The sequence below is a fragment of the Mastigoproctus giganteus genome, chromosome 6, assembly GCF_048544385.1.
Source record: "Mastigoproctus giganteus isolate SK-2022 chromosome 6, ASM4854438v1, whole genome shotgun sequence".
In the NCBI taxonomy this organism is placed as follows: Eukaryota; Metazoa; Arthropoda; class Arachnida; order Uropygi; family Thelyphonidae; genus Mastigoproctus; species Mastigoproctus giganteus.
This window is the reverse complement of record NC_143580.1, coordinates 206732189-206758232: the sequence shown is the minus strand read 5'-3', so window position 1 is coordinate 206758232 and position 26044 is coordinate 206732189. Positions and strand designations below refer to the sequence as shown.

General features: G+C 39.0%; 1 protein-coding gene across 2 annotated transcripts in view; it reads left to right on the top strand.

The window, feature by feature from the left end:
- The window catches only part of mldr (mitochondrial ribonuclease P catalytic subunit), a 92072-nt gene that overhangs the window by 29212 nt on the left and 36816 nt on the right, over positions 1-26044 (top strand). For both annotated transcript variants that reach the window (XM_090375633.1, XM_090375634.1), the window contains exon 4: positions 22945-23200. In XM_090375633.1, coding sequence (XP_090231759.1) covers positions 22945-23200 — 256 coding nt within the window. The remainder of the gene's footprint in view (positions 1-22944; positions 23201-26044) is intronic.

Below are 26044 nucleotides of genomic sequence, written 5' to 3'. Positions count from 1 at the left end.
AGATCTGTATATAGTACTACTCAAGGTGTGGCCTGACTATTTCCTTATACAAAGGGATAATCACCTTCTTATCTCTGCTTGCAAAATTCTTATATATCATTGACAAAACTCCATGACCTGATCTGACAGCCCATCTGCACTGCTCAGAGAACTTCATATCTGACTGTAGAATTACCCCCAGGTCTTTTTCATTTTCCAACTCGCTAAGTGTAGTAACACAGAGTTGGCACATTTCTCTTGGGTTACTGCTACCCATATACAGTACTTTGCATTTTTCAATTTTAAACTTCAGTTGCCACTTCTCAGCCCATCTGCTTAACTTTTCTAGATCCTGTTGCAGTAGCATACTGAGTTTAGTGTCATTAACAACCCTGGAAACCTTTGTATCATCAGCAAATTCGGACATTAAGCCTGATATACTGTCGTCGATATCATTGATAAATACACAAAACAACAATGGGCCCAGCACCGAATACCAGGGGATACTACTAATAACATTAGTCCACGAAGGAAAGTGTCCATTGATTACCACTCTGTTTTCTCCCACTCAACCATCATTTTTATTCATTGTAGCAACTTACCCTTAATGTCATACTCCTCCAATTTCTACAGCAGTTTTCCGTGTGCAACAGTATCAAAAGCTTTCCTGAAATCCAAGTATATGATATCAAAATTATTTTTTACATCCAGTTCCTTTGTGACCACATTGTAGTATCCAATCAAATTGGTCAGACAAGACTTCCCCTTAACAAACCCATGCTGTGTCTGAACTATTACTGCTGTCTTGTCTAGGTGATCCTGTATCACCTCTTTTACCAGTGACTCCATTATTTTCCCTGGAACAGAAGTTAAACTAACAGGTCTATAATTATTTGTGTCACCCTTTGAATCCCCTTTGTGAATTGGGGATACATTTGCACATCTCCAGTCCGTGGGGACTTCCCCTGACTCTAAGGATGCTATCATAATTATGGGTAGGGGTTTGCTTACTTCCCTTGTTGCCTCCATCATTATAACTGGATAGACTCCATCTGCCCCAGGTGCCTTTTATATGTTTAACTTCAACAATTTTTCCTTCACTTTGTTCTCAGTTATTACAAAATCACTTAGCTCCTTGTTAGAGTTTGATAAACTTCTGGCATTCCCATCCTTGAATAACTCCACATGTTAATGTAGATGCAAAATACTCATTCAGTTGATCAGCTACTTGAGCAGGATCATCAATAGTCGAACCATCTGTGTTAAGTGGACCAATCTGATTCATTCCCTTCCTTCTAGAGTTTACATAAGTAAAGAACTCTTTGCTGTTTATCTTTGCGTCCTTTCCCAAAGATTTCTCGTAATCTGGCTTTGCCTTCCTAATCTCCTTTGTGACTTGATTACAGACTAGCTTATACCTGCCATAGGCTTCTGTGCTGCCTGATAATTTATATGCATCCTATGCATTTTTCTTCTCTACCACAACCTCATTAATTCATTCAACATCATTTTGTCCTGAACCTTGAACAGTATTTCTTAGTTGTTATGAAAAGCCCAGTAGCCTCCAAGATTGTCCCTGAAGGCTTCCCATTTAGAATTCACCGTTGGTAACATCATCAGTTGATCCCACTGTAAAGAATTTAAAAACTGTCTGAGACCACTGTAGTTACCTTTACGAAAACATAAACACTTCCCTTTAACCATGTTGGTAGTTACATCTTTAAGTAAATCCCACATCAGTACACTGTGATCACTGTCACCTAGTGGTTCCTTTATCTGCAAATTCTGAATGCACGAATAATCACTGCTGATAATCAGATTAAGGGTATTACTCTCTCTGGTTGCCCCTCGAACATGTTGCAGTAGAAAACAACCCTCCAATAAATCCACAAATGTCTTGCTAGCATACAAGTGATCAACCCACAAGTTCTAGTCAATATCTGGAAAGTTAAAATCCCACATTACAAGACAGACCGAATATTGCACTGTCCACCCGTGTCAACTGGATGCACTTCCTTAGATTTTATGTTTCCTAACTAACAGCATAGCTCTCCTCCCTTCCTACCCTGTCTGTCCTTTCTGTATTCTCCAAATTGCAATTCTGCACTGCTTGTATCTGTGTGACACCATATCTTTGATATATACCAGCAATATCTGCCTTTGTTGTCTTGATCAACACTTCAAATTCATCAAGTTTATTTACTATACTTCTAGCATTAGTGTACATGCAAGTATACAAGCACTTGTTCTTATTCTTAGTTACCCTAACACAGCCCATGTATTTACTTGTTCCATGATTACTTTCAGCAGCTCTTGAATTCCCCAGAAACTTGCTCTCTAGGCTGCTGTTCATTACAATAGAAGCATTGCAAGAATCACTTTGGCCTCTGCCTGTGGGCATTGTTAATCTTTTAGTCTGTGAATCCCCCCCAACCTAGCAGTTTTCTGACCCACCTAACACTGCCTCGATAGCATCAGTAAATAATCTTGCACCCTTTCTTAAGTGTATCCCATCCCTGTAGAAGCAGTCTCTCCTGTTAGTAAGCACAAACCACGCTGAAAAAAATTCTGCTCAGTGAGCCTTGCAGAATCTCTCCAGGGCTAAAGTGAATGACAAGCCTCTCATCATATACTCCCTCCTATCGTGTCTGGGCAGAATTGCTGACACTTTCAAATTTAACCCTAACTTGCGACTTTTTTCCAGCATTGGCCTGTACTTGTTAAGTAAATCTTCATATCTCTTACTCTTAAGGTCATTAGTGCCAACTTGTACAACAATATTTTGTGCCCCTAAAAGAAGATATCTGCCTTACAACATCATCAACTTTTGCCCCTGGCAGATATACACTGATCCTGTTCCACCTATCCTTTTTGCATAATATATTTCCCATCTACCTGACAATAGAGTCACTGACAATAACTAGTTCCTGTGGGACCAGCACATTCTGCCATGGAGAGTGCTGCTATGTTTCCTGATTCACAGGAGTGAGCTCTGGCATTGAGTTGGGCAGCTGAGAGCTTGATGGGCCCCTCTTATTAATTTATTCGAGGGCATTTACCCTACATCTCAAACTCTCATAGATGCCCATCAGAATGCTGAGTTGGCGGCTATTTTCTTAAAATTCTCTGCACTTACACACAAAGACATCCTCCTTGGCTAGATCATGTCCTGTTCTTGACAGGTCTGCAAACATTTCACATTTCACACATTGTTTTAGACTGTTGTTGTTATTTGGTTTTTAGGAGCATTAGCAACTAAGGCCATATTGCTCCGCGGATATGCGGTGGTCATTCCCTGACCTTTCCGCATCCTTCATATTTGGTGGGCACGGGCTCGAACCCCGGTCTAATCAAGAAGCCTGTGCTATGCGCTGCTGCTCCTGCCCACCTGGCTACAGAGGCACCTGTTTTAGACTGTGATGTGTTGGAGAATCGCCTTCTTCAGTTCTCCTGTGAGCCACAGCACTCTAGTGCTCAAAGAATAGCCAGAGTGCTGGCTATTCTATGGCTATTCTTTGAGCACTGCTTTGCTGCTCTAGTCTGGGTCATGATTCCGTTAAGTTTAATTTAATTAACAATGAACTTTAATAAGATTATTCAATTTTACTGATTAATCGATAATACTATACTAATCTAACAGATTTCTAATACACTGCTACTTTTTTCACTATCTAGTTTTTTGTTAAACCTTACGCTTTCTGTATCGTATAACAATGGTGGCAAGTTACGAACGTAAAATCTATGGACACTACTTATTAACTTTCAAAATCACTATCTAAATTCAAAAATAAACCATGGAGCTTGGCTAGAACTATAAAACTACTTATAGAAAATAATTTAGTATAACAATTAAGTCAATAAAACGACTAAATATAAATGAAAACTAGCATTAGCTGGAGCTGCAAAAATCTTGGTCAACGTGGTAATAATGTGGTAATAACAAAAGTGTTTCAGCATTTAAATGTTTTAATTTAAATGCATTTAATATAGCATTTAATTTAAAAAATATTTCAGCATCTAAATGCACTGTGACTTCTCATAATTATGAAAGCTTTCTTGGACTCAGGGGAGGTCCCCATATACTGGAAATGTGCAAATGTGTCCCAAATTTACAAAGGGGGATCAAAGGGTTCACGGGTAATTACAGACCTGTTAGTCTAACTTCTGTTCTAGGGAAAATAATGGAGTCACTGGTTAAGGAGGTCTCACATCTGGTGAGCATGGACTTGGCACACCCAGGGTCCTGAGCTGGATTCATATTCTTCTCTTTTTTGGTGATTCCCTTCTACTTCTGACTTTTGTTCTCTCTCTCTCTCTCTCTCTCTCAGCACAAACCTCAGACTTCCTTGCACCATACAGTTAATAATAATAATAAGGAAGCTATGCAAGATCATCTAGACAAGACTGCAGTTATAGTTCAGACACAGCAAGGGTTTGTTAAGGGGAAGTCTTGTCTGACCAATTTGATTGGATACTATGATGTGGTCACAAAGGAACTGGATGCAAAAAATAATTTTGATGTCATATACTTGGATTTCAGGAAAGCTTTTGATACTTTTGCACATGGAAGACTGCTGTACAAATTGGAGCAGTATGGCATTAAGGGTAAGTCGCTACAGTGGATAAAAGGATGGTTGGGTGGGAGAAGACAGAGTGGTAATCAATGGACACTTTCCTTCATGGACTAATTTTATTAGTGGTGTCCCCTGGTATTCGGTGCTGGGCGTTTTGTGTATTTATCAATGATATCGATGAAGATATTTCAGGCTTAATGTCCAAGTTTGCTGATGATTAAGGGGAACCTAGCAACCTTTGATGATACAATGGTTGCTAGGGTTGTTAATGACACTAAACACAGTATGCTACTGCAACAGGATCTAGAAAAGTTAGGAAAATGCGCTGAAAAGTGGCAACTAAAGTTTAACATTGAAAAATGCAAAGTACTGCATATGGGTAGCAGTAACCCAAGAGAAATGTACCAACTCTGTGTTACTACACTTATCGAGGTGGAGAATGAAAAAGACCTGGGGTAATTGTGCAGTCAGATATGAAGTTCTCTGAGCAATGCAGATGGGCTGCCAGATCAGATCACGGAGTTTTGTCAATGATATATAGGAATTTTGCTAGCAGAGACAAGGAGGTGATTATCCCTTTGTATAAGGAAATGGTCAGGCCGCACCTTGAATACTGTATACAGGTCTGGAGGCCTCATTTTAGGAAGGATGTAGAATTGCTAGAACGAGTACAGAGAAGGGCAACAAGATTGGTGAGAGGAACAAAGGGGTGCACTTATGAAGAAAGGCTTAAGTTCTGCAAGTGGCTGCATCTGGGGACTAGACACCCGTGCAGTGAACTGATTGAGATGTATAAGGCTTTGAATGATTTGAGCAGGCTCAATGCTGACAAGATACTTCTGCTTGCTCAGATTAAGAACCTGAGGGGTCATAGATTCAAATTGAAGAAAGACAGTTGTAGAATAAATGTGCAGAAATTTGCCTTTAACCAGCGGGTAGTTGGTTGCTGGAACAGACTTCCAACTGTTGTTGTGGAAGTTGATGACCTGAATAAATTTAAGACTGAACTAGACAAACATTTGGAGTGACTGGATGGGTGAAATGGGAAGGTTTTTTTTTTTTTTTTTTATTCTGCATCTGCCAAAAGAAAAAACGTTATTCCTGTTGTCAAAAGGTACTTATCAATTTATTTAATAACATTGTAGTTTGTCACTTATAGAAATGTGTGCGCGTGCGTGCATGTGTGTGTGTGTGTATGCGTGTGTGTGTGTGTGTGTGTTATTTCATTTTATATATTTATTATATTAGAATGCATTAAGGACTAATGTCTCAGGCACAAGAGAATTAGACAACATGCAAGTTAGTGCAACTGCATCATATTAGTACACAGCTAAACTTTTAATTAGCAAATTATTTGAAAAGGCGGCATCGTTTAAGTTATATCTCATATTGTGAATACCTTCACAACGAGTTGCCATGATATTGCACTATTTGAATAAGTAATGCTTCACCGAAAAGAGAAGACCATCGTTACTTATTCTCAGTGGATACCACCACCCAGACGGCACTGTTTCAGGGCTCTTTGGCCCTTCTTTAGTGGGTGGATAGGTACCCTAGTGATGCAATGATGGCAAAACTGTTATGAAGTATAACTCCACAATATGAGAGATGCCTGATGATGTATAAGGTGAATTAAGACTAAAATGCATTAAGGACTGATGCTTCAGGCTGCAAGAGAATTAGACCCATCCACCAAAGAAGGGCAAAATAGCCCCAAAACAGTGCAGTCTGGGTATCCGTTGAGAATAAGTAACAATAGTCTTCTCTTTTCGGTGAAGCATTACTTATTCGAAGTAGTGCAATATCACGGCCAACTCATTGTGAAGGTATTCACAATATGAGATATAATTTAAACAAAGCTGCCTTTGCAAATAATTTGCTAATTTTGAGTTTTTTTGTTTTTATGAAAACCCCAAAAGCGAGAGGTATTACAACTTATATTACTAATACCGTGCTTGGGTTGGAGGTCAAGAAGACGAGAGAAGATATTTGTTGACATTAGACTTGAACTTCTGTAGACTACAATTTTTAGGAAAGACATATGAAGGAAGGTTGTTCCAGAAAATGGTAGTTGAATGAATAAACGAGGAAGACGAAAAGTTGGTTCTGTGAGTTTGAAGCCGGACAGTAAATGGATGTTGGCTGGTGTTGGCATGTGTTCGGACTGTTTTGAAAGAGAGAGTGGGAATTATAGAAGCCAATTCAGAAGAACAGTGCCCGTGGAGGTATGTGTAGAAAAGGCATGCAGCAGAACAGTACGTCTATGAGCCAGCAAGTGGAAAGACTGTTAGAGATGAGTCATTAATTAACCTAACTGCCCTCTTCCCCCGGATTTGGGAACAATATTCCATGGTAGGGTGGATTTGCGATTCGTACAGAGTGAACAGTTGTTTGGAAGAAAAGTAACACCGAGAGTGAAACAGAAAACCAAGTTTTTTAGATGCAGAGGAAGCAATATTTGTATTGAGCTTGTGCCAAGAGAGATTAGAAGTCGGGGTAATCCCCAAAAGAGATATATCATTTTGCCTAGAAATCGGAGTGTCACCAAAGATAAGCATAGGAGTAGAAGAATTGGTAGTGGATATTTGAGAAGTTGAAGCTGATTGAGCACAGCAAGGTTTCTCAAAATGAGTGGAATGCTGTGTGCTATCATCGGCAAAACTATGGATAGGATTTCCAGTCAATGGAAGAAGGTCATTAATATACAAGAGGAAAAGAGTGGGGGAAAGAACTGAACCTTGGGAGACACCAGCATTAGTGGAGAAGTTAGAAGACAGCCATCTACCATCACCCTCAGTGAGCGATCAGAATGAAAACTGGATAACCAATTACAAAAAACAGTTTGCAAACCATAAGATGAAAGCTTGTTTAGAAGACCTTTATGCAAAACACGATTGTAAGCCTTTGAGATGTAAAGAGCAACTGCTTGTGTTTCACCAAACTTTTCCATTGAATTTATGCATAAATGGGTAACATAAGCCAGAATATCATCAGTGGATTGACACTGACGGAATCAATACTGGCGATCGTTGATCAGACGGAAGGTTTCTAGGTAGTTTAAGAGTTGGCGGTTAATTGATTTCTCCATTACTTTAGAAAGAGTAGAAGTAATTGCAATGGGACAATAATTGGATGGGAGGGATTTGTCACCCTTTTTAGGAACTGGCTGGATATGAACAAATTTCCAAGTAGAACGAAAAACACCTTTGGAATAAGAAAGTGAAAGAAGCAGCAAAGAACAGAAGTAAGTTCAGGAGCACGGGTTTTGAGAACAAGTGGAGAAATACCATCAGGACCTGAAGCTTTCTGAGCAAGATTCATCAAAATCCTTCTAACATCCTTTTGACGGAAGACCACAGCAGGCATTGAATGGAGCGTGTTTGGAATGGTGGGAAGTGTTTTACCAAGATCATTAATACATGAGTTGAAACAAAAATGGGATGCTATCAGATCAACTTTATCCTTGGACGAAGTGACAACAGAACCATCTGGTTTTGACAGAGGTGGGAGCAGAGATGGGCAAAAGTTTCGGTCAATAGCTTTAGCAAGAGACCAGAATGCTTGGCTACCATTAGGGCAAGAAGCAAGTTTTCTACTCTTAGCCTATTCAAAATCTAGTTTGGACTGATTAATAACTGCCTTTACAATTGTTGCAAGCTTTGGTATAGGCAGAAAATGAAACTGAAGAATTGGAAACAAGCCAATTACGATATGCAACATTCTTCTCCTGAATGGCCGTAGCACGTTTATTGGAAAACCAAGGTTTAGATAGAGGATGAGATTTTAAAGTGGATTGAGATAAAGGATTCCATTCCTACAAGAATAATTTCACTGACACGATCTGAGCAAACGTTGACATCAGAAGTTTTGAAACAGTAGTCCGACCAAGGAAAAGAAGAAAAGAAATCTCCCAGGTCATCACATTTTGCATTCATGTAATGTCAAACAACCCAAGGTTGGGAATAGCCATGAGATAATGGCTCCATTGGAGAAGAGACAATCACCAAGTTGTGATCTGAGGTACCTAAAGGACTATTCACTTCAACCGTGTACTTAGAAGGGTTGTTTATGAGAAAAACATCAAGCATGTTGGCTGTATGGTTAGGATTGTCTGGTATTCTTGTAGGTAAATGAACAATCTGTTCAAGGTCATTAGTAATTGCAAAAGTCTCAGCATCTCGGCCAGCTGGAGTTGTGAACATTAAAATCACCAAGGAAAATTACCTCACTGTTAAGAAAGTTGGACTGGAGAAAGTTAAGTTGCAAAGAGAGGAAGTCGAAGAGCTCCAAGTGATTAATGGAGATGGGAGAACGATAGAGACAACAGATGAATTTGACACAATGATGTAGAGAGATTTTAAACCAGAGAAGATCAAAAAGAGGATATTCCAAATTACCACGTCTTGACAGGGAATACCCCGGGGGCTCACATCTGGTGAGTATGGGCTTGGTAAACCCAGGGTCCTGAGCTGGATATCATCATTCTTCTCTTTCTCGGTGATACCTTTTTTTCTCTTTCTCTCTCTCTCTCTCACGCACACACACAGGGGGATAACTCGGGAATTTTTTTTTTTTTTGGCTGGTGCAGCATAAGCTTCAGGCTTCCTTGTACCATATGGCTAAGAATAATAATAATAATAATAATTAGAACGGACACATGCACAAGTACCACCTTTGAGGCGGAAGGAATCATATAGCGAATAATTTTGTGCAGCCAATCTAATATTGAGTCTGTGTGGTTTTGACATAAACACTGGGAAAAATAAAATGAGAAGTGGCATACATTATAGGCCATATGACTGTGATAGGTATAATGAACAACTATGCAGAAAAGTAGAATCGACTGGTAAATCAGAATGTCTTATTATGTTGAATTTTAGTTTTCCAGATATTGATTGGAACTTGTTCTCGCTCAGTAGCAGACTATTTCTGGACTTGCTGGATGACTTTTCTGTACCAGCATTGCTACAGAATACAGAAGCAGTAAGATAAAGCACTACTCTGAATCTGATTATCAGCAGTGACTTTTCATGTATTAAGAATCTTTGAGTAAAAGAACCACTGGGTGGCAGTGACCATACCGATATGAGTTTTATTTAAAGGTAAAGGGAAAGGATTTTGTTTCCACAAAGGTGACTGCAGTAGAGTGTTAGATACTTTTGAAATTCTTTTAGAATGGGACCAGCTGCTGTTGACAAATAGAATTGCCAAATGGGAAATGTTCATGAAGGTAATCATAGAGCTACTAAGCTTTTTACACCAACTAAGATATTGTTCAGGGTTTAGACCTAAATGGATGTCAGGTTGAACTGATAAGTGGAAGAGAAAAAAAATGCATGAGATGATTATCAGGGGATATATAATCCTACAGTAAGTAAATTTAGCATAGCTGCTAACTCTCTGAATGGACACTCCATTTTTACTTTCCATTCTGCTCATACAATTTTTTTTATAACTATAATTAAAACTAGAACTAAAAAACTAGAACTAGAACGAAAACTAGAATTTCACCATTAAATTTGAAATTTTAAAAACAGTTCTACCAATTTCTGCTTGGAATTTTGTTATTTAACTGTAATTAAGGAATTATGCCTGTCAGTTTTACTACTCTGTTACATAAAATGTGTGGAATATGTGAAATGAAATGTCACATTTTATGTTATATGTAAAGTTAGACCATATTTATTTTTGTATGTTTGGCACAAAAGTGGCCCTCGTCAGTAGCACAGTTGGTTGGATCGCCATCCTCCCCACACTGGGTAGAAAAGATTGGAGATCCAGTCCCATCAACAACAACAACACAAGGAATTTTTATGGTGCTTTTTCACAATGTGGCTGAGTTAGTCAGTCTCAGGTGAGGTAGCATAGTTTTTTGTCCATCGAAACAGAAAATCAACCATAGAACACATGTAATTTACAGACAATGTACTCAAAGCAATATGATCTCAGTTGCTATGACATCAAAGCAGTTTTTTTTTGTGCGTATGTCGCATTAAAGATTATTTTTTTTGTATGTGTGAAACAAAGTTAAATTTGATTTAACAGCATTCTTCGGTAAAAAAGATCAAAGAAATATGGTGTTGTGTTTAGGAGGATGTGCAAAATTTTCCATGTGTTATCTTAATATACCTGTAACAAGGAATGTACCTTTTTTTTTCCCAAAGCACTGCTTATAGACAACACACACGCATGCGTACGTGCGCGCACACACACACACACACACACATTTGTGCACATGCACACAAATTACTTACAGTCATTAATGTTAGTGCTTGCTATATGATGCGTAAGTACCAGTGAAAAATGAATGCTGATTTAGTACAAATTTCATTAATTGGCAGTGGATTATTTTAAATTTTGAAAATTTTTGTAGGCAAGTTTCTAGCACTTCTCAGTATCAGTGAAGATAAGTAGATGAAGCAGTACATGTTTAGGCATATCAGTTCTTGCAGTTTTGAATGTGAGACCCTGCCAGAAGCTATTATGAAAGAACCCATGTACACTGAACCGGGTTGTAGAACTGACAGGAGCAAAAGAAAACCTGAAATACAATAAATTATCTGAGGTTATACTTGGACTTTTAAAAAGGTGAATAATGGTTAGTAACCTAAAGTTTTGATAATAGTCAATCTGTATTTTAAATTTTCATCCAATATTATAAGAGCATCCTCAGATTCACGGAGGTCCCTACAGACTGGCAATGTGCAAATGTCTCATCTATTCAAAGGATGAAACTACTAATTACAGACCTGCATGTTTGACTTCTATGCCGGGGAAAATAAGGAAGTCAATAGTTAAAGAAGTAACAGGATCATCTTGCTAGGAATGGAGTTATCTGGCAATCACAGCATGGATTTGTTTTGAGTAGGTCTTGCCTGACCATCTAATTAGCTATTATGAGGTAATCACAAAGTAGATGCAAAAAATTATTTTGACATCGTATACTCAGATTTCAGTAAAGCTTTTGATACTGTTCCATATGAAGAACGGTTATATAAACTGGAACATTGTGGGCAAGTAACTGCTATATATGGATAGTTATCTATCCATACACAGCAGTTAACACAACCACTTAACTATCCATATGTATATGGATAGTTAAGTGGATAGTTTGGTCGTCCTTGAGGTTGTCACAAACATTCTCTCAGATATGCCAGACAAGCTGTACTTGCTACCTGGGAGTCTAAAACGCTGATGGAACTGATATTCGGGTGACATTCAAGTCAAGTGGACCCAATTTCAGTGAAGTGTGGAAGGTCTGCAGCAGCTAAATCCTCTGCTTGCACCTTCATGATGGTGGGACTGTTAGTAATCCTGGGTATAACTTCCATGCACAAGCACACTGTGGGTGACCACACAGGTGTGAACCAACGTAAGCAGAGGTTGAGGTGCGGCGCCTACACCACCTGGAGGAATGCCACCCCTCTGTGTTACCAGGCAATACTAGGTGGTAGATGACTCTCATCAACTGGTGTAATACAACCACTTTGCTTATTGGAGTCTTGAAGTGGTGGAACCCATGTTTAGTCTCCGGAGCTAAGTTTTGGTCAACCCTTCCCCACCTCTTTCATCATGCAGGATGACTTTTGAGGTTATGATGAACATCAGGGCGCGATCCAATCGTCCTTACATTTTGAGGGTACAGCTCTAAAACGTGTTCGCAGGCCGGCCACTAGTTAGTATACCGGACCGAACCTATTGATAACTCTTTAGGAGGCTTCCGGATCAGCTAGTGTATAATCTTGCTACCTCTACTCTGCCAGATAGTGACTGTAGAGAGTCCGAGTAGTGTGTATGCGGTGGACCATTGTTGAGGCCACGTTTATGTCAAGGATGTGGGTATATTCTTACCATGTGTACGCCATATCCAAAAATTTCATTACTTCATACAGCATGTGTCCCCCCCACTTTTTCTTACTATTGAATACACCATGAATTGTTAAACTAATAAAGCAAGCTTATCTGCGAAAAGATCTAAACCTCTCAAACACTTCCCAGTTCATTTCACAAATATACGTGGTCTCAATTCTGATCCCAAAGACATCCATTTCCACTTTCCGTCTGCCAAACCCTATGTACTTTTTCTGAAAGAATCTCAGTTATAAGTTGATTCACCAACTGCTCATCTCAATTGCCCAAATTACTCGTTGTATGATTTCTTTCGCCTCAAAGGTGGTACTTGTGCATATGTCTGTTCCGATATTCCCTGTCAGAGACTTGGTAATTTGGAATCTCCTCTTTTCGATCTTCTCTGACTTAAAATCTCTCTACCTGATTGTGTCAAATTCATCTGTTGTCTCTACCGTTCTCCCATCTCCACTAATCACTTGGAACTCTTTGATTTCTCCTCTTTGCAACTTGACTTTCTCCAGTCCAACTTTCCGAACAGTGAGGTAATTTTCCTTGGTGATTTTAATGTTCATAACTCCAGCCGGCTTCTGTTTTCTAGTCACACCGAATGAGCTGTTCGAGATGCTGAGACTTTTGCAATTACTAATGACCTTGCACAGATTGCTCATTTACCTTCAAGAATACCAGACAATCCTAACCATGCAGCCAACACGCTTGATCTTTTTCCTCACAAACAACCCTTCTAAGTACACGGTCGAAGTGAGTGGTCCTTTAGGCACCTCAGATCACAACTTGGTGATTGTCTCTACTCCAATGGAGCCTTTATCTCATGGCTGTTCCCAATCTTGCATTGTTTGGCATTACAAGAATGCAAAATGGGATGACCTGTGAGATTTCTTTTCTTCTTTTCCTTGGATGGACTACTGTTTCAAAACTTCTAATGTCAATGTTTGCTCAGATCGTGTCAGTGAATTATTCTTGTAGGAATGGAATCCTTCATTCTACAGTCCACTTTAAAATCTCATCGTTTATCTAAACCTTGGTTTTCCAATAAATGTGCTAATGATGTTCAAGGGAAGAATGTTGCATATCATAATTGGCTTGTTTCCAATTCTTCAGTTTCATTTTCTGCCTACACAAAAGCTCGCAACAATTGTAAAGCAGTTAGTAATCAGTCCAAACTAAATTTTGAACAGACTAAGAGTAGAAAACTTGCTTCTTGTCTTAATGGTAGCTGATCATTCTGGTCTCTTGCCAAAGCTGTTGGCCGCAACTTTTGCCCATCTCTGCTCTCACCTCTGTCAAAACCAGATGGTTCTGTTGTCACTTCAGCCAAGGATAAAGCTGACCTGCCATTTTCCTTGCAACTCCTGTATTAACAATCTTGGTAAAACACCTCCGACCATTCCCAGCACGCTCCATTCAATGCCTGCTGTGGTCTTCCATCAGGAGGATTTTCATGAATCTTGATGCAAAGAAAGCTCCAGGTCTTGATGGTATTTCTCTACTTGTCAAAACCTGTGCTCCTGAACTTACTCCTGTTCTTTGCCACCTTTTTTCACTTTCTTATTCCAAAGGTGTTTTTCCTCCCATCCAATTATCGTCCTATTGCAATTACTGCTACTCTTTCTAAACTAATGGAGAAATCAACTGCCAACTCTTAAACTACCTAGAAACCTTCCGTCTGATCAATGATCACCAGTATGGATTCCCTCAGTGTCGATCTGCTGGTGATATTTGGCTTATGTTACCCATTTGTGGATAAATTCAATGGAAAAGTTTGGTGAAACACAAGCAGTTGCTCTTTACATCTCAAACACTTTTGATCATGTTTGGCATAAAGGTCTTCTAAACAAGCTTCCATCTTATGGTATGCCAACTGTTTTTTGTAATTGGTTATCCAGTTTTCTCTGTGATCACTCACTGAGGGTGATGGTAGATGGCTCACTGTCTTCTAACTTCTCCACTAATACTGGTGTTCCCCAAGGTTCAGTTCTTTCCGCCTCTCTTTTCCTGTTGTATATTAATGAAATTCTTCATTTGACTGGAAATCTAATCCATAGTTTTGCCGATGATAGCACATTGCATTCCACTTTCCATTTTGAGTAACCTTGCCCTGTTCAACCAGCTTCAACTTCTCGAATATCCACTACCAATTTCATTAAATGCCGATCTCCAGGTAATTCCCCAGTGGGGCAAAGGCAACTTAGTTGATTTGAATCCTTCTAAAACTCAGTCTTGTCTTTTATCTTGCAAAAAGGATTCTTCTGCTCCTATGCTTACCTTTGGTGACACTCCGATTTCTAGGCAAAATGATATATCTATTTTGGGGATTACCCTGACTTCTAATCTCTCTTGGCATAAGCACATTACAAATATTGCTTCCTCTGCATCTAAAAAACTTGGTTTTCTCTTTTGCTCTCGGCGTTACTTTTCTTCCAGACAGCTGTTCACTCTGTACAAATCGCAAATCCATCCTACCATGGAATATTGTTCCCACATCTGGGGTGGTACCCCCAAAACCTCTCTCAGGCTTCTAGATTCCATTCAGAAGAGGGCAGTTATGTTAATTGATGACTCCTCTCTAACAGAGTCTTTCCACTTGCTGTCTCATAGACGTACTTTTTCTGCTGCATGCCTTTTCTACAATACTTTCATGGGCGCTGTTCTTCTGAATTAGCTTCTATAATTCCCACTCTCTTTCTTTCAAAACAGTCCGAACACGTGCCGCCACCAGCCAACATCTATTTACTGTCCAACTTCAAACCCACAGAACCAACTTTTCATCTTCCTCCTCGTTTATTCATTCAACTGCCGTTTCCTGGAACAACCTTCCTTCATACGTATTTCCTGAAAATTACAGTCTACAAAAGTTCAAGTCTAATGTCAATAAACATCTTCTTTCATCTTGTCAGCCTCCAGCCTCAGCACGGTATAAGTACTATAGGTTCTAATACCTCTCGTGTTTGGGGTTTTCATTAAAAAAAAAAAAAAAGTGGTAGAAGACAATGAATGGTTATTAATGACTGTGCTCAGTGTTATTATTGGATTCTCACAGAGTTTGTTGTTGGGTCCTCCTGCTGTTTTTTAATTATTAACATTATTGAGTATTTTGGGTTTGTCTAAATTAGTTGATGATAGAAAGGTGCAGTGCTGCTAGAACAGTTTATGGGGTTCTTTAGTGATATAAAAGAACTTTGGCAGTAATTACAAAGAGGTGATTATCCCATTGTATACACTGAGTGATCACTGCATTATGGCCACCCCTATGAAAAGTGAATGCGACCTGCTGACCACGTGAGGTACGAGAGTGCGCAGTTAGTCGACGTACATAACATAGATATGGTGTTAGTGGTTCAGTAGGTAGTAAAATTCCAATCGTGATGGGTAAAAGGAAGGATTTATCGGACTTTGATAAAGGACAGATTGTAGGAGCTCAACAAGCTGGTGCCTCAATTTCCCAAACAGCTGAACTGATGGGGTGTTCAAGAGCTGCCATTGTTAGAGTTTACCAGGACTGGCATCAAAATGGTCAAACAACAACCCGATGGCAAAACTGCAAATGTCAGCAAAAGGTTGATGTTAGAGGTGAGCACCGGGTCTGACAACTCGTACAGGCGAACAGGTGCAGCACTGCTGAAGAGTTGACTGCCCAATACAACATAGGCCAACCCGGAACAATATCTGGCACGACCATGTGTCGCACACTCATACGTATGGGCTATACCAGCAGATGACCCTTACGGCATCCTCTCCTAACCAAGGTTCATCGGTGTAAAAGTCTCGCCTGGTGCAAAGAGCATGCAAGTTGGATGTTAGAAGACTGGAAGAAGGTGTGCTGGTCAGATGAGTCACGTTATTTTCTCCACACCTTGGATGGTTGTGTACGGATTAGGCATCAACAACCTAAGGCTCTTCATCCATCATGCATAGTATCAAAAGTGGAGGCAGCTGTATGGTGTTGGGCATGTTTCACTGGCAGAAACTTGGACCCCTGTTGCATGTGAAACAATGTATCACTGGTCTCCACTATCATCAACTGCTTGCTGACTGTGTACACCCCGCTATGGTAAACTTTTCCCCTAATGGTGATAGTGTCTTTCAAGATGACAATGTGCCGAGCCATTGGGCACTTGATGTGCAGGAATGGTTTGAGGAACACAGTTCTGACTTCTAACATATCAACTGGCCTCCGAATTCCTCCGATATCAATCCCATAGAGCAATTGTGGGACACTATGGAAAGGCATATCAGGCATCTGGATGCACCAATCACCTCCATACCTGCATTGCTAGCCGCACTACACACAGCTTGGTTCGCCATACCTCCCGAATGCTTCAGACATCTTGTTGAATCAGTGCCACGTCGGATAGCTGCTGTACTGAGGGCAAAAGGAGGAACTACAAAGTATTAGTTAGGTGGTCATAATTCAGTGATCACTAAGTGTATATCATTATAAAAAGCATGGCAACAGGTAAAATGATACTCTAGATCAGTGCTGCTCTAAGTGTGGTTTAGCAGACAAGCACTGGTCCGCGACAAATTGGAAATTAGCCACGGACATTGCTGATCTCTGATGATTTGTCCCTTACCTGGCCTCAAGATTTGTATTTTACAAAAGTACCGGTTTGAAACAGATTGGAAATAAAAGAAACTGGGCCTTCACAACAGGTACCAATTAAGAAGTACTGTTTAAGGTTTAGGCCTGAATGGATGTCAGATGAACTAATGAAACATTAGCATTAGCATTAGTAGAGGCATATGATGCAAGAAAGCAAGCTTATTCAGCATCAGCCAAAAAAAAAAAAAAAAAAAAAAAACACCACTCCCATTTCACCCCTCCGTTCACTCGAAATACCTGTCCAGTTGAGCCTTAAATTTGTTTAGGCTATCAACTTCAACAACAAGTGATGGAAGTCGATTCCACCAACCAACCACCCGCTGGCCAAAGGCAAATTTCCGCACATCTATCCGACATCCGTCCTTCCTCAATTTGAATTTATGCCCTCTGAGCTGATTATTCTGAGCAAGGTGAAGAATCCCATTGGCATTGAGCATGCTCAAACCATTCAAAGCCTTATACACCTCTATCAGATCACCTCGCCGGTGCCTAGTCTCCAGACTCTGTAATTTGCAAAACTTAAGCCTTTCTTCGTAAGAGCAACCCTTTGTTCCATTCACTAATCTTGTTGCCCTTCTCTGTACCCGTTCCAGCAGCTCTACATCCTTCTTGAAATGAGGCCTCCAGACCTGTATACAGTACTCAAGATGTGGCCTAACCATTGCCTTATACAAGGGAATAATCACCTCCTTATCCCTGCTAGAAAAATTCCTGTATATCATTGACAACACACCATGAGCTACTCTTGCAGTTCGTCTGCACTGCTCAGAGAACTTCATATCTGCCTGCACAATTACCCCCAGGTCCTTTTCATTCTCCACCACTGTCAGTGTAGTACCGCAGAGTTGATACGTTGCTCTGGGGTTACTGTTTCCCATATGTAGTACTTTACATTTGTCAATGTTAAACTTCATTTGCCACCTCTCAGCCCATCTGTTCAACCTTTCCAGATCCTGTTGCAGCAGCATAGCATCAGTGGTGTCCTTAACAACCCTGCCAACCTTTGTATCATCTGCAAACTTGGACATTAAACTTGATATCCCATCATCAATATCATTCATAAACACCGAAAACAACAACGGACCCAACACTGAACCCTGAGGAACTCCACTAATAACATTAGTGCACGTTGAGCAGTGTCCATTGATTACCACTCTGTCTTCTGCCACTCAACCATCCCCTTATCCATAGCAGCAATTTGCCTCCAATGCCACACTGCTCCAATTTGTGCAGCAGTCTTCCATGTGCAACAGTATCAAAAGCCTTTCTAAGATCCAAATATATAATATCAAAGTTATTCCCTGCATCTAGTTCTTTTGTGACTACATCATAGTATCCAATCAAATTGGTCAGGCAAGACCTGCCCTTAACAAAACCATGCTGCGTCTGAGCTATAACTGAATTCTTGTCTAGATGATCCTGCAGTGCTTCTTTAACCAGTGCCTCCATTAATTTACCTGGAACAGAAGTTAAACTAACAGGTCTATAATTACTTGTGTCAGTCTTTGATTCTCCTTTGTGAATTGGGGTTACATTTGCACATCTCCAGTCTATGGTACCTCCCCTGAGTCCAAAGAAGCTCTCATAATTATGGCTAGGGGTTTGCTTACTTCCTTTGCTGCCTCCTTTAATATAACTGGATAGATCCCATCCACCCCAGGTGCCTTTTTTATGTTTATCCTCAACAATCTCTCCTCCACTTTCCTCTCAGTTATTACAAAATCATCCAGCTCACTGCCAGTGTTTACTTTACCGACATCATTCTCCTTCCTGAATAACTCCTCATGCGTGAATGTAGATGCAAAATACTCGTTTAGATTGTTAGCCACCTGAGCAGGATCCTCAACTGTTGAACCATCAATCTCCAGTGGACCAATCTGATTCATCCCTTTCCTTCTTGAGTTTAAATAGGTAAAGAACTCTTTTCTGTTTTTCTTTGCATCCTTTGCCAAGGATTTTTCGTAGTCTGCCTTTGCCTGCCTAATCTCCTTTGTGACTTGGTTACAGACCAACTTATATCTATCATAGGCTTCCATGTCACCCATTAATTTGTATGTATCCCATGCATTTTTCTTCTCTGCCACATGTCTCATTAGTTCATCTGACAACCATTTAGGCCTAAACCTTGAACAATATTTCTTAGTTGGTATGTAAAGCCTGGTAGCCTCCAAGATTAGTTCCTTGAATGCTTCCCATTTTGAGTTTGCTGTTGGTAACATCATCAGTTGGTCCCACTGTATAGAATTTAAATACTGTCTCAGACCATCATAGTCGCCTTTACGAAAACAAAAACCCTTCCCTTTACCTCTGATGGTAGTTACCTCCTTGAGTAAATCCCACTTCAACACACTTTGATCACTGCCACCTAGTGATTCTTCATGCATTAAGAATCTGCAGATAAAGGAACCACTAGGTGGCAGTGATCACAGTGTGTTGAAGTGGGATTTACTCAAGGAGGTAACTACCATAAGAGGTAAAGGGAAGGATTTTTGTTTTCGTAAAGGCGACTATGATGGTCTGAGACAGTATTTAAATTCTATATAGTGTATGTATAGACAATACAGTGTATGTATTGTCTAATCAGATCAAGAGTATTGCTCCCTCTTGTTGCCGAACGAACATGCTGATGTAGAAAACAATCATCCAATAAATCCACAAAAGCCTTGCTAGTGTGCGAGTGACCAACCCACAAATTCCAGTCAATATCTGGGAAATTAAAATCCCCCATTATAAGACTCTCTGATTTACTGGCCCATTCTATTTCCCTGTACAGTATCTTATTATACTCATCAGAGTCATTAGGCCTATAGCACACTTCTACTCTCAATTTTGATTTCCCTATGCTTATGTCACACCAAACTGACTCGACACTGGCCTGTCCATCGATGTCGACTGGCTTCACTTCCTTGGACTTTGTGTTTCTTAACTAATAGCATAACCCCTCCTGTCCTGTCTATCCTTTCTATACACATTGTATTCCCCAAATTCCAGTTCCGCATTCCTTATATCTGTGTGACACCACATCTCTGATATCCCAACAATATCTGCCTTTGATGTTTTGAGCAATACCTCAAATTCATCAAATTTATTTACCAAACTCCTAGCATTGGTGTACACGCAGGTATACATGCACCTGTTTCTATTCCTAGCTACCCTAACACAACCCATGTGTTTACTTGTACCGCAATGACTCCCAGCAGTCTCTGAAATATCCTGCATCTTGTTTTTCAGGCTTCTGCTCATTTCAATAGAAGCAGTGCAAGAATCACTTCCACCTCTGCCAGTGGCTACTGTTAATCTATTAGTCCTTGTATCCCCCCCCCCCAACTAGCAGTTTTCCGACCCACCTAACTCTGCCTCGACGGCATCAGCAAAAATTCTTGCACCCTTTCTATTTAAGTGTATCCCATCCCTGTAGAAGCAATCTCTCCTGTTAACAAGTACAGTCCAGGCTGAAAAAAATTCTACTCGTTGAGCCTTGCACAATCCCTCCAGGGCCGAATTGATCGACAAGGCTCTCAAACATGTGGCAGAAAAGAAAAATGCATGTGATACATATAAATTAACTGGCAACACAGAAGCCTATGGTAGATATAAGCTGGTCAGTAATCAATTCACAAAGGAGGTTAGGCAGGCAAAGGTGGATTACAAGAAATCTTTGACAAAGGATGCAAATAAAAACAGCAAAGACTTCTTTACTTATGTAAACTCCAGAAGGAAGGGGATGAATCAGATTGGTCCACATGATATCAATGGTTCAACTGTTGATGATCCTGCATAAGTACCTAACAAACTGAATGAGTAGTTTGCATCAACATTTACACATGAGGAGTTATTAAGGGAGGGGATTGCCACAGGTGTATTAAACTTTGGCAGTGAGTTGAATGATTTTGTAATAACTGAGAGCAAAGTGGAGGAGAAATTGTTAAAAATTAAGATGAGAAAGGCACCTGGTGTGGATGGGATCTATCCAGTTATATTAAAGGAGGCAGGAAAGGAAGTAGGCAAACCTTTGGCCATAATTATGAGAGCTTCCTAGGACTCAGGGGAGGTACCCACGGACTGGAGATGTGCAAATGTGACCCCAATTTACATAGGAGGATCAGAGGGTGACACAAGTAATTACAGACATGTTAGTTTAACTTCTGTTCTGGGGAAATTAATGGAGGCACTGGTTAAAGAAGTACTGCAGGATCATCTAGACAAGACTTCAGTTATAGTTCGGACACTGCATGAGTTTGTTAAGGGGAAGTGTTTTCTGACCAATTTGATTGGGATGTGGTCACAAAGGAACTCGATGCAAAGAATAATTTTGATATCATATACCTGGATCTTAGGAAGGCTTTTGATACTAATGCACATGGAAGACTGCTGTACAATTGGAGCAGTTGAGTGGAAGAAGAGTGAGAGTGGTAATGAACGGGCACTGCTCTTCTTGGACTAATGTTATTAGTGGAGTCCTCCAGGGATCAGTGTTGGGTCCCTTATTGTTTTCTGTATTTATTAATGATTTTGATGAAAGTTTATCAGGCTTAACGTTTAAGTTTATTGACAATATGAAGGTTGTCAGGGTTGTTAATGACACTAATGACAGTACGCTACTGCAACATGATCTAGAAAAGTTGTGGCAGATGGATTGAGAGGTGGTAACTGGGGTTTAACATTGACAAATCTAAAGTACTGCATATGGGTAGCAGTAACCCCAGAGTAACATATCTGGGGTACTTCACTAACAGTGGTAGAGTGGTTGACAATTGTACAGGCAGGTATGAAGTTTTCTGAGCAGTGTAGATGGTCTGCAAGAGTAGCTCATGGTGTCTTGTCAATGATATACAGGAATTTTTCTGGTAGGGATAAGGAGCAGATTATCCCCTTGTATAAGGCAATGGTCAGGCCACACCTTGAGTACTGCATACATGTCTGGGGGCCTCATCTTAGGAAGGATGTAGAGCTGCTGAAATGAGTACAGAGAAGGGCAACAAGATTAGTGAATGGAACAAAGGGTTGCTCTTACAAAGAAAGGCATAAGCTTTGAAAATTACAGTGTCTGGAGACTATGCACCTGCAAGGTGATCGGTTTGATTTGTGTAAGGCCTTGAATGGGTTGAGCAAGCTCGGTGCTGATGGGATTCTTCCTCTTGCTCAGATTAATTGCCTGAGGGGGCATAAATTCAAATTGAGGAAAGACAGCTGTAGAATAGATAGGCAGCGTGTTGTTGATTGCTGGAACAAACTTCCCTCTGTCGTAGAAGTTGACAACTTAAATAAATTCAATGCAGAACTAGAAAAACATTTGGAATGAATGGATGGGTGAAATGGGAAGGTTTTTTTTTTTTTTTTTTTGTCTGATGATGTATAAGCTTGGTTTTTTGCATCATATGCTAATGATAGTTTGACAAGCACTGCTCTAGATAACTGGTATTCAGTCTTTCTCTCTTTCTTGTATCACTTTTTTCTGGGGGTGTGTCATATTCCACAATGCTAAGTCAATTAGCATACTTTCTTGCAGAAAGTATGTTAATTGACTTAGTATGTAGTTTCTAGAAACTAAAGTATTTTAAATATTGCAATAGTTTTCCATGTTTTACACACATTTTGTACTATTGCTATGGAATGTCATAAAGGAAGCATAGCATTTTTGAATAACTCTATTGCTTCATACCACATTCATATCACAATTCTGCAATCAAGAAAAAAAAATTCTACATATGTTTTACAGCTGTACAGCTACAAATACCTGGCAGAGGATTTTAAAAAGTGCTTTAAAATTACTTAGTAACTATTTTCCGTTTTGTTATAATTTACATATATAAATTTATATTTGTTTTAGTTTAATTTATATAATTTGTTTGTGTAATTTATATAATATAATTTATTAAAATTTTAATGTTTTTTTTTTTTTTTTTCCATTTGCTCTAGACAAGGTAGATGTAGTTCTTGTAAAAAATGTTTGGAACTTTTAGAGCTTACAGAAGAAGAGTTTAAAATGTTGCAGCAGGCATTTTTATCTGACATTGTCAAGGGAGCTGACATATTTTATAATAGCACACCAGAAGAACTTCAAAATTATGAAAACTTCATTGCTAGAGCGAAACCGTATGACGTTGTGATAGATGGTTTGAATGTGGCTATTTCTGGCTCTACTCGAGGATCTGTTGAAGAATATGCAGAAAGAGTATTTGTTTTATTTATATTTTTATATACTTTATATACTTCGTTTATTTATACCATGCTTGTTGAGTATATGTATTATATAGAATACATCTTGTTAATTAAATAATGGCTATGAAATACCAAAGAAATAGTTGACATTAATAAATAATTTGATTCTCTAACTACTCATAATGTATGTTTATAGGTCCTGTATACAGCAGGCCCTCGTTATAATGCGGTTCGCTTTACGCTGATTCGCTATAACGGTGTTCTTATATTATAACCCATATCTGACTATAACGCTGTCACAAATCACTATAGCGCTGTTTTACAGATTGCATTTTTGGCATATTTAACAAAATTTTTTCATTTGATGGAGTCGAAAACTTGAAAATGAATAGCAAAACAGCATTAAAACATTTCCCACGCCGACTTGAGAAATTTTCCCACACTCAGTGAAATTTTCTTGCACGCCAATTTAATTGCAGTACAGTGACCTGTCACGTAGTTCCGAGATCAACATTTTAAAAAATGATCAAGTATATTTCTTGTAATATTTGTGTTATATGCATTTATCCGAAGTCTAATCATCACTCAGTACAGTATAGACATCGTGCGTAACGGACAGTTTACTCGAATATTGTATCATAATTAATGCAACCAACGCAGTTACATTTTTAAAGAGTTAATAATGGCGGATAGAAATGATAAAAAATTTATAGTCTTCGTACTGCATCCAACGTCTGGATGCAGTACGACTAGGGTCCAACGTCTGGATGCAGTACGACTGAAAGCAACTAGGGCTAGGCCGGCTATTAGGATTGAAATGGAGAGACTTTAACTAATTTTATTGAAAATAATATACAATGCAGAATTCAGTTAAGTTAAATATTATTAAAAAATAAATAAAAAAGAGAGAGATTAGCCTATATGATGATTTGAAGAAAACTCACCTAAAAAAAAAATGTGGAACCATTTAAAACTAGTAAGGGCCAGTTGAATAGATTTATAATCCAGGGAGAAGCCACAAGTGCAGATCAAGGAGCTGAAACTATCAAAAAAAGAACTGTTAAAGTTATTGAAGAGGGGTATTATGTGTTATACTTGCCGACAAGTTTTTAACATAGATGAAGCAGGACTTTTTTTGGAAATGAATGCCTAAAAGAAGTTTCATATTGAAAGAAGAAAAAAACATGCCAGGTTTCAAAGCTTTATTGTTGGGTGGTAATGCTGGGGAGGATTTAAAATTAAAACCCCTTTTAGTTTACCAGGAAGAGGGCCAAAGTACAACCCAAAATCGACACATTTTTCATGATAAAATTTATCAATTAAATAAAATCAATTAAAATCAGTTTAGATCAGTTAAATTCATAATTTTAATTGGAATTTTAAGTTTAATTTTGATATGTAAGTAGTTACCACATAACGAATTATCAGCGTTAAGCGGGGGTCACCTGTATATTATAAATGTATATAGGTCCTATATAGGTATCTTTAGATTATTGTTGAATATATTATATTATTCAAATTCAAGATAAATTATTGTTGAATAAAAATTTAGACTGTTAAAAAAAAAAAAATAGGGGAAAATATGAATGATTTTAACATATCACATGGAATATTGGTTGGTTTTTTATTTATTATTATTTTTTTTAATAAAAATCCACATGAAAGGTATTAGAACCTGTACTTAGTGCCATGTATAGGTTGAAGGTTGAGAAAACTGAAGATACTTGTTAATATTATACTTTGATTTCTGTAGATGGTAATTTTCTGGAAATACATGTGCAGGATGGTTGTTCCAGAAAAAAAATGTTGTAGGGTTAAATGAGGAAGAAGAAGAGTTCTGTGAGTTTGGAGTTGGGCAGTAAATGAATGCTGACTGGTTGCAGCACATGTTTGGAAGAGAGTGGGGAAATGACAGATGCCATTTCAGAAAAACAGTGTCTGTGAAGTATCTATAGAAAAGGTATGCTGCAGAAACAGATCATCTATGAGACAAAGAGTGGAGGGACTGTTATAGATGGGTCATTAATTAAACTAAATGCCCTCTTTTGAATGGAGGTCGAGAAACCTGAGAGAGGTTTTGGGGGGCACCAACTCAGCTGTGGGAACAGTATTACATGGTAGGGTAGATTTGAAATTTATACAGCATCATTAGTAGTAGTTTAGAAGAAAACTAATCGTGGGTGTTAAAGAGAAAGTAATATTTGCTTATGCCAGTAGAGATTAGAAGTCAGGGTAATCCCTAATAGAGATATGTGAACTTGTATAGAAATCTCAGCATCATCAAAGATAAGTGTCGGAGCAGTATACTCTCTTTTTTGCAAGGTATAAGACAGCAATGAGTTTTAGAAGGATTGAAGTTGACTCAGTCATCGTTGCCTACTGAAGAATTTCTTGGAGATCAGCATTTAAGGAGGTGGCGGAAAATATTCAAAACATTGAACAAACTGAACCCAGGATAACACAGGCATTAATGGAGAAGCTAAAGAACAGAGAGCCATCACATGCAGCAAGCTGTCAGAGAGAAACCAGATACCCAATTACAAAACAACAGTTGGCAATTCATAATATGGAAACTTATTTTAAAACACCTTTATGCCAAACACGATTAAAAGCCTTAGAAATGTCAAGAACAACAGTTTGAGTCACACGAAACCTTTCCATTGAATTTGTCCACAGATGGGTAGCATTGCATTGCATTGCATTGATAGCTTAAGAGTTGGCTATTGGCGAGTTGATAGATTTCACCATTATTTTGGAAAGAGTATAGGTAAGTGCAGTGGGGGTGATAATTGGAAGGAAAAGATTTATTACCCTTTTCTGGAACTGGCTGGTATGAGCAAATTTCCAAGGTGAAGAA